Source organism: Hippocampus zosterae, chromosome 12 (genome assembly GCF_025434085.1).
Source record: "Hippocampus zosterae strain Florida chromosome 12, ASM2543408v3, whole genome shotgun sequence".
NCBI classification, from domain to species: Eukaryota; Metazoa; Chordata; class Actinopteri; order Syngnathiformes; family Syngnathidae; genus Hippocampus; species Hippocampus zosterae.
Window position 1 is genome coordinate 10,190,665 of NC_067462.1, and position 17,667 is coordinate 10,208,331.

The 17,667-nt window shown below is 40.3% G+C and overlaps 1 protein-coding gene across 3 annotated transcripts in view; it reads left to right on the top strand.

The window, feature by feature from the left end:
• LOC127611798 (glypican-6-like) overlaps positions 1–17,667 on the top strand; it is an 83,978-nt gene that overhangs the window by 36,234 nt on the left and 30,077 nt on the right. For all 3 annotated transcript variants that reach the window (XM_052082565.1, XM_052082564.1, XM_052082566.1), the window contains exon 5: positions 946–1,111. In XM_052082565.1, coding sequence (XP_051938525.1) covers positions 946–1,111 — 166 coding nt within the window. The remainder of the gene's footprint in view (positions 1–945; positions 1,112–17,667) is intronic.

Sequence of the window (17,667 nt, forward strand, 5' to 3'; positions counted from 1 at the left end):
ATAGAAAATATTTACATTCCATATACAAAGACGCCTTCTTGAGTACGTGGACGCCGCAGCCGTATTGGATGTGACAAAATGAAGCAAATTGTGAATATGCTTCCTACTTGGAGATGTATCATCAAGCAAAATACTAATATACTGTATTGATTTTGATTGTATAATGATACCCTAGCTGCGGTCGATGGTCACCAAAATTTGTGTTGACATTTTAATGCTCACATCAACGTCTGAAAATATTCGAACGATCGCCCAAGTATTACGCATTTTAGGGTGTCTTCCACTTCATAGACCCCCTCACGACAAAGCTTATGTCACTTCACGAGAGAATCGCGTCACCCATAAAATACAAAACGCATGACATGTCTTGCAAGATTACACAATGCCAAACTTTGAAAAATGTGCAGGACTCTCGGATGCAAACATTAATGTTTTCATCGCGTAGACGCCTGCCTACTGAACCTTATTTTCAGTAACGCAGTGATAGGCTGTTGCAGATGAGACTGACCATCAATCAAACAAAAATGACATCACTGTTTCTTCCTATTTTTTATTGTCATAGTGACAAGCAACTCAACAATATTTCATAACATAAAAATAATACCACGGGCCCAGACCTACAACAGAGCAAGCTTTCTTAAAAGGCTGAATTGATCATAAGTGAAATGGGTGTCAGTAGGCACTTTGTTATGCTACCTGGGTGTACACTAGGCGGCAGTGTTGCTATAAAGAAAATACAACAACATTTACAGTTCAACAACACACATTGAAGGTATGGTGAAGAATCTGAAGTGTGTTTGGAAAGGGTGAAAAACACATATTACACTCAACTATCTATTTTGCGGAATGAATAACACTTATACCATTCCATTCCTGCAGCAATTGTCAAATATGATTATGTGTTTTACAAAGCGCTGACAGCTCCACTCTTGTGTGCTCTTACAGGTAAGCAGCACTCCGGCATGCATGCGAGCGCTGACCAAGATGTCGTACTGCCCCTTTTGTCAAGGCATGCCGGCCGTTAAGCCCTGCAAGAACTACTGCCTCAATGTCATTAAAGGCTGTCTGGCCAATCAAGCCGACCTGGACCCCGAGTGGAACCATTACATCGGTCAGTGTGCTTCATTTCTCACTGCTCTATTCGAGTTGATTCTCCTCATGTGCTGCTGAGCGCATGTGACTAATAACGTGATGGAATTGGATATGGAGGCCAAAATAGAAACCTTTGCAGGCGACATTATTGTAGTGTGAATGAACCGATATGATCTTTGATACTGACAACAGAGGAGGATAGAATAGTGTACATCGTCATTTGTCTCACAATTGGGCAGTTCTAGTTTAGCAGAGGCAAAGTTTATTCAAATTTTATTCATTATTCTTGAGGATGGAAATTCTGCTAATTTCACATGAAAATTGACCCAAAAAACCATACATTGCGGGATAAACATTCAAACAAATGAAGTTTGGGGCAGAATTCATTTTATTTTGACATATGTATTTTTGTTTTACATTTTGACAAGAATTCATGTACGTCTTACGCAGGTGCATACATTTTAGAACATTATTTATGAATCATTTTGAACAACCTTTTATTGTTAGCACAACAAGTCATTACAGTGCTTTGCCACGCCTATCTAACAAATGAAATACTACATATAAAAATTCAGTACCAAAAAATGTGGCCTTTCTAACCTTTTTAATGAAATAATAAACAGAAGATGTTAACTCGTTCAGTACCAGCCAATTCTAGACCAAGTCTGAAAAGACGTTTAAAAACATCTTGGGAGTGAATGAGTTAATGATTTGGCCACATTTAGATTTTAAACAAATCTGTAAAGTAACTCACATGTACAGTAAATAATGGTCCATCTTGAGGTTGCATAGGCCCATGTAGGCTAAAATAATTTCAATCAACATTGTTGTTCTCACTGGTGAAGCTTATAAGAGTAACTTCATATGGATGAGAACAGATGGTCGATACTGCAATGCTTGTCTTGTCAATTTGACAGTTTGTGTAGAGTGAACTTGACTTGGAGGAGAGCTTTGCTTTATGTTTTGACAACACCGGCTTCTCCTCGAATGAGAAGTTATCTTCCCCCCCCTTACGTTCCCTCATTGCACACGATTTTCCTCACCGGATTCTTCTCTCCCGTCAAACCTAATGGGGATTTGTAACCGGGCGGGGGAGCAGCCCGTCAACTTGAGCGCTGGGAACATGTTCCGCTGCTGAGACAAAGAGCACAAACATCAATGTAACATTTATATATTAATTTCATATTCCATGAAAGGCCTTTGCTGGCGCCAATGACTCCAGTCGGTAGCACGTCGTGTCAAGGTGCGACACTAAAAAGGATGACTGTGCTGACAGCCTGTGGCAAAGAAAACACTGAAATCCCATCCTGGAGTTGAAGCTCTTTCCTTGAAGTCATACATTGCCTGCTTGCTCTCTGGGGTTACTTTGGGTCGTTTTGGAGGACAAAACATCAAAGTGTGCATGTTTTATCTGACTATCATTCACCAGTGTGTGCTTCCACAGCGAGATGACTTTTTACTCCTTATTTTGTTTTTACCTTTAAATCCTGTGTATGCAAGTGTTACATCCTGGCTCTGCACTGGACTGGAAATACATATTTTTAGCGATTCACGACTGAGTGAGAAGTGGGGAGGAAAGCAACAGAACGGTAACGGTTCAACTGCCATTGTTTGTGGGTCTGGTCAACCTTCTCACACTGGATCACATCTATCTTCTTTAAATGGTAAATGTTAAAAGTTTTTCGATAAGCTTTGCATAAAACAGGCTTGATGCATCAGAACGGAGAGATTATCAATAAAAGTAAATGCAGCCTTGGCTTGGTAATCACCTTTCCAAAAGTTCTAATAGCCTGAAACAACCCCAAATACACAAAGACACCCGGTCTGTTCTAATAGTGCCTTGTTAGCGATCCTCCTCCACCCTCCAACACATAACAAAAGAAATGCTATTTGACTTATATACAGTATTAGCCTATCATAGTCATTTAGTAGGATATTGCACAAAAATGTTTATAACACGTGACCAAACTCGAAAAACAATGCTGCAAGTACGTACTATTATAATTAACTGGTTTAAGTGAAACTAAAGCTAAAAGTTTTTTTCTTTATGGTTGATGTCTCGGGACAAACGTTAAACACGTGTCGTTTATTTTTACAAATTTTATGAAATATGTGTTAAGGGATAAAGCAGATCAGAAAACGGATGGATGGACGGATGTGTAAAGCATAGCAAAGGTAAAGGCGGCAGTGGGTCAAGTGGTCCTTGGAGGAAAACGCGGAGCCAGACTGGGCAGCGAGGCACTGGAAGAAGACAAACAAGAACAATTGATTATGCACATCACAATATGATCATTTATGTGAACACAAAGGAAGCCTAAAAATGAGATCTTGTCATTGGCAGTACTCCTTGATGACATATTGTGTAAAACAAAAGTCATTATTTTCATTTAAAGGGACCTACAGATCCTTTGGCTTAGTCCCCAATGATGGGGTGCCGCCATTTATCATTTCACATGTTTTGCCGACCGCCGAAGTTTGTTGCACATTTTCTGGATTAGTATCATAGAAACTTCCACAAAAGTGAATTTGACAGAAGCGAAATGCCCAAATGCACATTGCTTGGAATGATTATTTTCCTCGAGTTCTTCAAATAGAGACCGTCCCAATTAGTTGCCAACTGCACCATCCACTCCAGACAAGTAAACATCTCTTTCAAACATTACATCTTCTCCTCAGTTAAAAATAAAGACTGGGAATCTAACGTTCACACATGAGCGTTACAGTCTTAACTGATCACCATGAGTTCATTTTTAGTCCAATGATAAGCAGATTAATTCAACTTTGTCACCTCAACAAAACACAAGTACAAAAGGCAACGTGGTGTGTTGGTGACTTGGGTGGCCAGACAAGGCAAAGAGTCAGGCAGTCAGTTTGTCGGATGCTTGGTTAGCTAGTCTGTGGGTTGGTCAGACAGTCAGTTTGTAAGTTAGTTATTTAGCTGGTTGGACAGCCAGTCTGTCAGTCGGAAAGTTCCATTTTCGGTTAGTCATTGGGTTAGCAAGCAGGACAGTCAGTCAAGTAATGGATTGGTCAGTTACTTTGTCTGTTTGTTTTGTCAGTAAATTGGTTATTTAGCCAGCTTGTCCATTTGTTGGTCAGCAGCTGGTCAGTTTAGGTGGATGGTCAGTTAATTAGTCAGTGAATCAATCAGTCAGTCAGTCAGTTGGTTGTTTAGCTAGGTGGTTGGAGAGGCAGTCGGTTGTTTTGTTGGTCAGATGGACAGTTCTTAAGCGAGTCGATTGGAAAATGAGATGGTCCGTCAATCGATCATTTGGTTCTCTAGTTGGTCAGTCAGTTAGTCAGTTGTTAGATCAGTCATCACTTAGCTGCTTAGTTAGTTAATCTGACAGTCAGACTCATGATTAACTCACAGAAACACACAAACGAATGTCCATGTTATTCATTTGTTCATTTGATACAAGTTCCGCCTTGGCAACAGGCAAGATCTGTGCTTCACTGGCTGATATCCACTTTTGCATTGTGCCTCATTAATGCAGGAGCAGCTTTCAGGCTGTCTTCATCAGGCCTTCTTGTGGTCAATGACGCAGCGCTTTTATGAGTTTTGCCTGTGACATTTCAAGCTAATTTTCATGGGAATGATCTTTCGATTAGCTTAAGGTCTCGCCATAAAAGTTCTTCTGAACATGGACAGACAGAAATATGTGTCGAATTTGTATAAACGAAGCAATAATATTCAAAAATGACTTTGTATGTCCGGTTTCTGAGGCTTTGGGCTATGGGGTGGTGCACAGCGTCAGCTAAGAAATCCATCTCGATGGTGCGCCGTTCACACCAACATCATATGTCTGCTCCACTGAGCACAGACGACAAGCTTTTGGAGGTGAAAAATAATCCAGGCAAAAAATGTGAAAGGCTTTATACTCAGACTCTGCACCCAATGATAGCTGCATTTTTTTCCAAGCAGACAACAATCTCTCGCTTCAAATAAAATACAGCACTTGACATTAACGAGACCTCTCCTCTTATTCGTTCGTGTGTGTGTGCGGAATTGACAGTTGCACCATCTGTAAGTTTGAACAGATGCACTGCTTCCGTCTGTACTAGTTATACATTCAGTATATTCTGCAAAGATTTGACATCATTGAAAGAAAAAAAATCCATCTTTTCAAATATGCAAATGTATCCATTATACTAATGACACTGGGGTGTCTTAATCACGTCCTCCCACGGTCTGACCAGTCCTGCAATTATTCATGAAGAGATCTTCTTTTTCATAACACTATGAAATCCAAGCACTCATGCACCCATTTTATTTATTTATTTTATATTATATTTTTTTATTGCATCAAAGCAAGAGAGTAATTAGATGATCCAATCAAATATTTCATTCACTCTGACTGGACATTCCAAGGTGCCATCACATGTAAATACATATTTATTGGGATTTATTAAGCGTTCAGGCAATGTTTCAATAACCATTCATCCTTCCATCCATTTTCTGAACCTGGATCCCATCCCAGTCGGTAGGCGGGTTGCCAGCCAATCACAGGTCACACATTGACGAACAACCATCCAAACTCACAATCACACCTCGGGACAATGTAAGGTGTTCCATTAACCTGCTACACGTGTTTTTGGAATGTGGGAGGAAACCGGAATAGCCGGAAAAAACCCACACAGGCATGGGAAGACCATGCAAACTCCACACAACACGAAGGCCAGAACTACAATTGAACCCTGCACCTTCGCACTGTGACCCCGACGTGCTTACCAGTTGACCACCTGGCCGCCCTCAATAACAATATTCTACATTTTTAACTAGAACACTGGAGAGTAAAGAAATACTGTACACGCACACGCACACACACACAAAGACACGCACACACACACACACACACACACACACACACACATTAAAAAAAACAAAAGGGGAAATATTGGAACATATACACGTGCTACAACTCATGCTCACTGCAAATCTAGTAGCTAATTAGCAATTAGTCTCATTAAACAAATACCGATCTGTGCTGAGGTCTGGTGATGTTTTTGAACTATCTTACTTCTGGGACAATGGAATTTCAAGGTGCATTCATGTGCATGTTCAGTGTGATCGCACCAGAGAGCATGATGCATACTTAACATTTTCTTTTTTGTTTATATTTTTGCACATTTGTCTCGAAACTCATTTAATCTGTTTGTTTCTTCCTCGTTACAATGAATAAATCACAGTCCAGTGAATCACACAACAGATTAAACGGATTCTGCTGAGTCCGCCCCTCGTTAATCCATTTTTTCCCCCCGGACGGCAAAGCATCCGAGGCAAACTTGTCTGTTCCTCCAAGACGACGATTGCTTTGTGTGTTAATTATGATAACAGATGCGTATTAAACAACGTGATGAATTTCTTGTACAACCCCCCCCTCCCGCTGCCAATAACTGTAATATCATATTTATGCTACCATTGGATGTGTGCTTTGCAAAAGCCGAACATTTATGTTTTAATGAGAGCGGAATTCCAATTTAATTATGTTAATTAGACCAGTCTGGAGCCGCAGCTGTCTGTCTTTAATCTGTACCTGGGAGAAGTGGAATATTTGAAATTGCTATGGAGTAATTCAGTTGCAGTTCATGTGTTATTGGGCACAAGTACCGGTACTGGTTTAAAACACACAACAGTGATTCGAATTCCATAATGAATGTGTGGGAATAAAACTTTCTTGTGATCCTTATCGGGCATTTTTTTTAGGGGTGGAGTACATTTGGACTATGTTTAACCTGGTAGCGTAGTCGTGCATGCTGACTGACTTTTGTGTAGCCTTCATGGGCTTCATTGCCCACTCAGTGGTAGATGTGATCTATTTTCTGCGATAGTGCGTCTTTCATTACTTAAGTGATACAAATGAGTTTGGCTCAGCTCCGTCTAATGTTATACCGCACATCATCAAAGTACAGTACAGTAGTGCCTTGAGATACCAGCGACCATAGAAGTTCTAGATGCGGGCGATTTCTTATTTTTTCTTGTGAGCAAAAATTGTAGATAATTAAAAAGAAAAAGTATTCCAGCTGTTTCCCACCACTCAAAGTTAAAGTTTACGGCCAAACTAAATACAAAACAACTGGAATTACTGTACTTATTGTGTACTTTAAAAAACAACATGTCGTTGTCTCAATGGTCCATTTAGCATAATGTGAATGAAACAAGGCAAAACACTATAGATGGGATAACGGACATCATCTGTGTTACCGTAAAATCACTCTTGAAGCAACAGATACTTGAACACAAAATGTGGAGCAAAACAAGTTGACAGACAATATGACAATACTCAAAGATATTCTATACACGTTGCAAAAACAAGACCACTATTACTGCAGCTTACTGAGTTGTGAAATGACTCATCATGTGTGTCTCAATGTCAGTACTGGCCCCAAATGGCCTAGGCGCGCATCACAGAAGTTGCAGCACCGTGTCCAATGAGTTAAAGAAAACAAAGTGGCATAAACTGTTTAATTCTTGGACATTCTATTTAATGATGTTCTCGGTCAATGCTTTTATAAAGAAAAATATTATACAATACTGTTTTTCATATTGATAAACACATTATACTTGCTTTGGGGGTGTTGGCTGGAACCAATTGGCATTTCTTTTTTTTTCCAATGGGCAAAGATAATTAGTGTTGATGATGGTGACTTCTTTTTTACATTTTCATACTTGTTTACAAGGGCATAAGTGTTACTTAGAAACACGCCCGTACATCTGACAAAGGTTTTATCACAGTGACTGTCTGTGGGATGCATTATTTTTGAATCCTTTATTTCTTCTGAAAAGCCTCGAACTTCCCTCAATGAGACAAAAGGTTTTTTTTTTCTGTCTTTGTACATGCCAATGCTTTTTGAACTTTCCACAGCCTAGTTGTGGTGAAACACATTGTGGGACCAGTTATTTTGTCGGAAGTGCAGACGTAGTTTCATAAATGGCTAGCTTACGAACCATTTAATTGGTTGTTTATTTCTCACTTGATGGGTGGGCAGACACTTCAGAGACGCATCTATTTGTACACTACAAGCCATTAAAAAGTCATTTTCCCCTCCCAAATTGCCTCTTTTAAGCCAGAGTTTTTGTTAACAGTGTTCCATGGCATTTTACCAGCAATACCTCAGCCTTTGGTATATTTCCACTCTTCCTGTTCAATTTTACTGAGGCTTGCGCCTAGGGCTCTTACGTTTAAGAGTATGCTCTGAGGCAAGGGTTAAACGTTGCTACTGTCGTAGACCTGTAAAATCCAGCCTGGCTCAGTGACCCTCCTTCCCAATAGGTTTGAAATGGATCCAATTATCAGCTTTTGTGAAAGAGCTGAGGTGGAAATGTAATTGTGAGTTATTAATATTTCAAATAAATTAAGCCCACTCCCACTTTCTGCTGATAACAAAAGAAAAGGTCGGGGGCACATGAGTGGGCAACTGAAGCGTGAATAAAGCTAAATCAGGGCCGTTGTGTCTGATATTATATGTTTGCAACAGCATTATGCCGGCCTTAGGTTCCAGCTTAACATTGTGCGTGAACCTGTGTTGGCAAGAAAGAATGGATTTGATACATGTACATGATGTCATTCATTGAAAAGTTTGTTTTTGAAGATTTTTATTTCTACATAAGGACTGGGAATCGGCAGTATGTTTTGAATTTCATGATTCTGGGAGGGGAAAAAATGTCCTGCGATCTCAAATAAACAAAGACAGACTACACAGCAGGCATGCAAACAATATAAGCAAAATGTTATTTTGTCAAAATGGGAGAAAAAAAAACTAATGCACAATGTTGTGACTTGGTTCGATGGTGTGGGTCATTGTCCAGTAAGTCAATGTAATTCACATGCAGGCAAACACATTGCTTGGATTAGCCTTCATCATTGCTTTGTGTGACGGTCTTTATTGTGCATGTTGCCAAATGTCAGTCCGCTCAGTGGTGCGCCGAAAGTTGTGCAAATTGGCTTCAAATAAGAATGCAAACGGGAAGTACCGTCCGTGTTAGCTGCTTGAATGTTGTTGGCTTAACAGCGTTTAATAAAACCGCCTGCATAAGTGTCAAGTGTCACATCCCATGTTAGGTGCGCCTCGCTATTGGTCTCTTTTTGTCCGTTTTACAATTTATGTTTGCATACTTCAAATTCAACTCATACTTCAAAGAAACAGTGATTCTGATATCGTAAGATCATTTGTTTGTAATTTAGATTTTTAACCCAATACAATGAAAATAAAATTGATGTTGGAGGTAATGGTCAGCTATATGAAATTGATAAGTAATAAGTGTAAAATGATACAACTTCATGGAAACATTGTGAATTAAAATAGGCTGGTCTGAGATATGAATCCAGTAATCCAGTCATGTTCTTGATGGAATTTAAAAAATATGGACATTCAGACAGATTGTTCTGGAAGTGGATTTCTTTTGATGGCTCTGCTATGCCCCCCCCCCATCCTTTTCACCTTTTTTACCTTGTTTGTTTGTACTTGTGAACCTCCGTGTTTGTTTTACTGTCTAAAAATGTGCATGGATGTACAATTTCTTTGTGCTTTAGAATCCCAGGACTCAACATTGTCCTGTGACATAAGGATAAGATGGACATTTCATGTTTTGAGGAAACAGTGGTCAAACTGTCTTTGTGTCGCTGAACATAGAGGTACCTTATCAAAGCTATAAACCAAATAATATGTATTTTTTTCAAATGTACAAAAATTGTGTAATTAAAAATATATAGTGTCCCTGCTATCATTACTGGCACCCCAAAACTGTTTTTTTAGCTTGAAGCATAGAATAAGTATTGTAGAATCAAAATAAAAAAAAATAGAAAGGAAAATCCAACCTTTATAATTCATTTCACCTTTAATTAGTTAAACAATAGGCTGACATCAAATAGAATTTATTTGAAGATTTCTTAGAATAACGGCACCCTCCTACTAATGCCAAATAATGTATGTGACGGTGCACTGAAGTCGTAGAGTTAGAGCACAAGAGGTACAAAAAGAAACTAACCTAACTGTACTTAAAGCCAGTTATGAGAAACATCATGTCTCTTAATGTCACCATCCGTAGGTGAATTTAAGAAGCTTGAAAAAGGTCATATGGCAGAGTGAAAGACAAGTACTTAGCAGGCGACACTCTTCTTTTCCAAGCGCAACGTGTCCTTTGTTCCTAAAGCCTTAGCGGACGCTCTGGGGTTTTCAACAATGGCACTAAAAACCATTTTCACTTAGCCCTCTTGAGTGAAATGTGTCTTCGGAATGGCCATTAGTGTTGCTTAAAACTCCTAAATGCTTTGTAAAACCACAGGGCGCAGGTAAAAACAATATGTTCACGTTATGTAGTTTGGTAGTCTAGTACTTTACATAAGTAATACGCAACAGGAGCTCCTTCATTGATGTGTGATCTTTCAGGATGAGTTCCAACTGACTTCTGGCAAACTTCCCCCTTGGACTGGTCGTCAGTTAATCATGTTGCACATATACAGACGGAAAAACATTCACACTTACATTCGAAACATCCATGAGTGGGAAAAGGAACTGCACCATCACTGTCTGTAGGAATTCAAGCAGGGGGCGGTGGGAGAAAAAAAAAAGCACAACACCATCAGTGACAAATATGTGCATTCAAAAAAACTGCGATTCTGCTTAACTTTTTGGCTTTGATGTAGTGTTTCAGCACACCGTGACAAATCCGCAAATGAATGACATTTGCGCTTAGCCACCACTGGCTAATTAAATCAAAACCAAAACCCACACTCAGAACAAATACATAAATCAGGCCAAAACTGAAATGGCCCTCCAGCTGTATAGTATGGAATTTAACGGTAATTTCCCGCAAAATTGCGGCTGTGGAATCAGCTAAAAGGGTCCGAACCATTCAACATTAGTGACTCATCAATTTCTTAAGGGCTCGTCTCAGTTCAGGAGTGTAAAATGATGATCTCGGGGGGTGTTTTGCTTTGTCTTTGGGTTTTTGTTGTTGTTGTTTTGTGGCTTTTTGGTAAGGCGAAGAACAGAGGAACGCAGAGACAGGGGAACCTGAAGAGAGCAATAATTAGAAGACTGAAGAGCGGGTGGCGGAGGTGTTGACTGCTAACGTTAGCTGCTAGCCCAGCCAATAGCCGCACGTTTATTGGCTAGCTGCTTTATGGGTCATTGATGTTACTTTACTGCATGTTTTACAGTGGTTGCGAGACAAAAGTTAACTTCTGACACTCGTAGATGCTGCTGTATGAATCAAAGATTGTTCTTATAAAATCTTGTCTGTTTTATGATGGTGATGCTGGAACCAATTATTTCTATTTCCTCTATATCCTCTACGAATTATTTGTATTTGCAAGTGCTTGACCATATGTTGTATAATGGATAACTTCTTACATGTATATTACTTTTACATTTATTTTTATCAGGCATGTTGTGAACCAAACCTACACTGCTTGAGAGTAAAGTGCTTCATCAGTTCCACAATTTGCATTTCATTTGCTGCAGAGCGGGTGACCTGCGTTGCTGCTGTGCTGGCCATAAGTGTAATTCAAAGTAGATGAAGGCAATTTGCCAACAGCTTCCTCCTTGCTTGCAAGTTTGTTTCAACTCCATTTAATACTAAAGTGGAGCGCAATTGCATTCATGGACGTACTCTCATGTTTCTTAAGGTTCCAGCAAAATTCTTAGTGGTGGTGGGAGGTGCAGTGCTAAACATGGTTTATGTGATGTATCGAATTAATGATAATTAATATAGCATAGTTATTATGTCAACCGTTTGGCTGCACTAACGGTTTGTCTGAATGTATCCATCTTTAATACTTACGCCAAACGCTGGAACCTTAAATGCTCTTGTAGGTTGTAAAATGTAGAATTCAACCAACATTTTAGATGAGTTGAGTCAGGCTTGAATGTTCCCATGGTGACATGTGGCAATTGTATGTTATTTTATTTTATTTTTAACCAATCTTTTTCAGCTGCCTGTTTATGTAGAATGTTGAATCAAAATGCTTTTTTTTAATGCTGGGACAGTTTTGCTGTGCAATGGGGGAGTTTCTTCCTCTTTTCCATTCGGGGTCATCACTGCGCGTCATCCGTTTCCATCTTAGTCTTACTTCTGCATCCTCCTTCATGTCTTCATACGGTCTATCGGTCTTCCCTTAAGTCTTCCTCTCTTGCCTGGAAGCTCCATCGTCATCATTCTCCCAACAATACACTAACCATCTCTACTCTAGAAGATATGGTTAACCATCGAATTATGCTCTCTCCAAGTTTGTCCCCGAAACTTCGGCTGTGCCTCTAATGAGCTCATTTCTGATCCAATCCAACCTGGTCACTCCGAAAGAAAACCTCAAGATCTTCATTTCCGCCACCTCCACCTCTGCTTCTTGTGGTATCTTGGGTGCCATTGTCTCCAATCTGTTCATCATGTTGAAATACTCCCTCTGCTCAACGCAAGAAAGTAATTATTTGCTCTAGCAAAACAGGATGGAGTTAGAGCATATAGGTCTTTTAAAATACATAATAAACAAGCGGAACTCAATAAATTGGGGTATCATAAAAATAAATAAATAAAATATGTTTCTTTCAACTCCACAATTCATTCAGTGAAACTCATAATACACGCTCATGAAACACATCGGGAATTTTCAGAAGGAAGTCTGACCAGATGTGTGTTGTAAATTAAACCCTAACCACCTCTTAACCAGTGGAAATGAGTTATTTTTGTTTTCCTCCCATTCTTTTTTTTTTAAGTACCATTAGTTGGTTGGCTGCGCCACAGATGAGGTGCACAAACCGAAATGATGCCACAACTATTTTTCATTCCACTGAAAAAACTCTCTCGAAAAATAGACTCATTCACTTTCCTGACTTCTGCTCTGCAATTTCATCGCACCTATTTAAGCGCACATCAATATTGTTAAAGTGCACGGACTAAAAGTGTCTGCTGTGATGTTCAAATAGGTAGGTTTTAAACCAAAGTGATGTGCATATTGGTAAAACTGGCGTCTATTGTGTTGCTTCAGCATGGTGCCTGTGCTCTACATGAGGTACGGCTTATGATGTTGTCTTTAAAAGCTCAGGGCTCAGAATAGGACCTGTCTATCTCCAAGGCTGTGTCTGCATGATAAAAAGATTTCTCACAGCTGGATGCTCGCCTATCTCTTGCATTGATGCTCGGAACATTTGGCTGAGAGTACTAACTATGCCATTGTGGTCCAAATGCAGACAGGCCAATCACAGCGCTCCACAGAATGCAGGTCTGACACTTTGTTGAATTCAATAATACATTTTCGAACTTTATCTATTTTGGGAACCCTTTTGCCCTTTTAAAATGTTCTGGGTGTCTGCATAAGTGACACATGTTATGGAAATAAGTGGGAGGAAACCTCAAATTAGCCTAGATAAGGGCAGGCTTTGGTTAAATCTATGCAGTCAGAAGAAGCCCTCAAAAGGAACAACTTTGTCTGCTCCAAGATAAGATTAAGATTAAGAAAACCTTTATTAGTCTCGCAATGGAGAAATTCCAGATTCACAGCAGCAAAGTTATGAAAGGAAGAAGTAGAACAACAAAAAAATAGGAGCTGCTGGAAAGGCAGCCACTCTCGCGGCGCCATTTTGAAGTCAAAAATAACAAAAATAACACAAGACAACACATAGGACAGAGACAGTCGTGCAATCTTCACCACTTTTCTGCATACACTTTGTTGTCTGAAGCAGTTATAGTAAGAATTTAATTTAAATTCAATTTAAAGTGGTAGCTCTACTTCCAAATGCATTTTGCGGGGCCTTGGAACGGATTAGGGCATTTACATGGAAAACGTGTCTCTCCTTACAAAATTTTCTATTGATGAAATTTCTACGAGAACCAATTAATTTTGTAAGTAGCGGTACCACTGTACTGCATTAACTGTACAATAATGGTGTGCTTGTTAGCTGCTGATTTCATATGAAATAATTATCAGCATGCCAGCTCCAAACTTACTTTTAGGATGAGCACAATGTTTATGCTCGTTAACCAAAATGCTAATGTTATTCTATTTTTTCATTCTGAAGTTAGCTAAATGCTCCTCATTGCAGCATTTGCACCAGGCTGTTGCTTTTTGCTTTGAACGATTGGACTAGAACAAGCCAGCTTTACAGGAACAATGTTAATTCTCAGCCATCTTGATTGTCAGGCGATACCTTGGATGACTTCTGCATTAAAGGTTTTTTTTTATGTGCCCGATTTCCTTGTGTGACTTTAACACAGTGGCTGTAACCTCCAAAGACGCATCACACACCCTTCGGTTTAAAATGTCCTTTCTCCATAAAAGGAAATGCATGCAGTGGAAACCCATGTTGCAAGCTTGTCAGACTTAGTAACTCAGGGTATTCCCCACATGCCACAACTTGTGGAGTGGTAGGCTTGTCTGTGGGCACTTTTCTGTTACTTTGAGGAGCCAGTCTGATAAGTGTAAGGAAAAACATCAGGCATCATTGGAAATGGCTGCCGTCATCGCCGTTGCTAGAGGCAACTCAACTTTCTTATTAAAAACTATGACGAAATTGACTTTTTTCACCCAGTCAGCTACTTTGACCTAAATTGTCGCTACATCCACTCGACAGCTTTGAAAGTCATGCTAGATGCTTCAAATTTTTTTGTGCTGCAAGCGAGCGAGCAGAACAACCCAAGCATATTTACATGGTAAGCAGATTAAACTGGCAGCTGAATGAGAGTGTCAACTACCGTCTGAAACAAAACCGTACGGCGCATTCAATGTCGGGAAACGCTCCGAGTCGACTGATCATCATCACCGCTCGAAAGCGAGTTCAGATTTTTGCTTTCCAGATGAAAGTGTCATTTACTCTTAAAGCCTCAGTGAAACCACCCACTGAAGTGCTACTTCACAAGGCCGTTTGGCACTGATGCGGTCTGCATATTAACAACTCACAGGTGCATCATGGGATATTACCCGTCCTCAGTGTCAACACACATTTTTTTTTAAGAGGCATAAACATAATCGACGAGGAAATGAGTAAATGGAGCCCAAGCTGCGCTAATGTGTTTCAGCCATTAGTGACCTCAAGCCCCCTAAAAAAATGACAGATGGGACAGAATCTCTCTTCAATCAGTGATGAATGTACAGTCTCAAGTTTTGCTTGAAAGGCAACATCCATACATCATTTTTCCATAGCACCTATCTCGACTGGCTTTGGGCAAGAGGTAGGCTACATTCACCCTGGACTGGTCGCTGAGTTCATTGCAGAGAACTTTTAGACAGACAGCCACACTCATAGCCACACCTCCAGACAACGTAGAGTCCTCAAATAACCTAACATGGACATTTTTACAATGTGGGAAGAGAAAACCTAGGCAAGCAAGAGATGAACATGCAAACTGCACACAGGAAGGCCGGAGTCAAGATACAAGCCCCAAACCTTACAAGTGCTAACCATCAAGCCAGCTGTTTGTTTCTAATTATGGAAGCCGAGCCCAATGTGTGGGAAAAGACCTTTAACGCAGACAGCAGTTTGTACGCGTTACTGCATGCATGTGGTGCATCGCCCCATTGTAAAACACAAATGTCCCAAGTTTTTGCAACCTCACTGAGGAATCAAGTGAATCCTACTTCTTAAAGCAGCACAAATCCACGCCTGGTGCATTTAACACTTAATGGTGTGGACAGGCGCTGCAGAAACCCAAACTACCTGTATATTCACTTAAAAAGTCCATTTTCAATGTCACCTTTAATTATTCATTCATTCATCCTCCGAACCGCTTCATCCTCACTAGGGTCGCGGGGGGTGCTGGAGCCTATCCCAGCTGTCTTCGGGCAGTAGGCGGGGGACACCCTGAATTGGTTGCCAACCAATCGCAGGGAACACAGAGACAAACAACAATGCACGCCCACACTCACACCTAGGGACAATTTAGAGTGTTAAATCAGCCTGCCATGCATGTTTTTGGAATGTGGGAGGAAACCAGAGCACCCGGAGAAAACCCACGCAGGCCAGGGGAGTACATGCAAACTCCACACAGGGAGACCGGAGCTTGAATTGTACCTCTGCCCTGTGAAGTGGAACTGCTAACCACTGTACTACCGAGCCGCACCTTTAATTATTCTACCATTTACCTGTATATTGGAGAAGCGTTGAACTACTTAAGATCGGACTTTTGGTCTTGGGGCAACTGTTCGAGAGGGTCTCATCTCTGAACCAATGAGATTTCAACTCAATGCTGTCACCGATATATTTTTTCTTAAGGCAAGAACTGCAGTCCAACCACTGACATGTATTGAGTCATATACTTTTCGCTAAGCCAAAACCATCACGGATTCCACATTTCCGCAATTTGGCACTGAAGGTAAACATTTAGGTCACAGATTCTGTCATATTTCTCAAAAGCAACCAAACTGCTGCTTTGCTACTTTAAGATATTTTCCGAGTGACAGCAAAATGTTTGTTGTTTGCCAACTATAAATTCCTTGTTTTTTTTTTTAACCATGTGGTGGATTTATGGGTAGACTTTGCTCTCTAATTTACCTTATGTCATCATCACCTATCAGACAAATTCCTGTATTATTTTTACCATTTTCCTCGCATTTCGTCGATTTCTAGGAATGTAATTTTTCAAGCCCGAACCAGGTCTTGACCTCAAAGCAGGGGTGAGCAGTTCCAAGGGGGGCGCTATCCTGCCATCTATCCCTGTTGCAACACACCTGATTCAAATGAACATCTTCAATGTCAGGCTTCCACAGCTCTTGCTGATGATCGTTAAAATCATGGCCCTCACTTTGTCTCTTTTCAAAATCTTTGTCTTGGTCTCACATTGCATCACCATTGGACAAAAATGTGTCTCATCCCATCAAAATGTTGCGCTTAGCTTGGAAAGATCTCCTCAAAGTCTTGGTCTTTGCTTGGTGACATTTTCTTAAAGTCTTGGTTCTTGCTTGGTCTTATTTCTTCCAATGGTTTGGAGCTTGGTCTCGGATTGCCTCAGTCTTGGCCTCATGCCCCAAATGTCTTGACTTGGTAAGGTTGTCTTATAATCTTATACTTGACTCGGTCTGCCTTAGTTTCATATTGCATTGGTTTTAAATTGATTTCTTCCCCTCAAAGACTCGATCTTGACTTTGTCTCAATGCACACTTCCTTTTTTTAGATTTCACGCAACTACATTGACGCTCAAAATGTTCTCCTCTAACTCTTGCATGTAATTCACTTTCAGTGGCCGAAGACAAGTGTGTTTTGTTCTTAAATTCTGTATCCTTCAGCAAGGAATCAAACACTCAACTGCGACAGCGGCGAATAAACTGCCACAAGTACTCATGCCAAATGGGGTTAGGAAAGCAGAAAAACGTTATTCTTCCCAAAGAGAAGACAACTCATGGGAAAAGTCGTGATCGTGCGCTACATTGCCATTTGAAGTGGGTGATATTTGGGAATTGTTCCATTTTGATTCAGTTGTTTAACTCAGAACTGCCATTTAAGAGTGGGTGTTGCATTAGCAGACATACCGTATGGGGGCTATCACACATTCAAAGGACTCTATTATACCCATTTTTAGCTTTTCTTTATCGTGCAACCGCGCAGGGGACAGCGGTGCTCTGATTGTGGATGTGCTTATTACTT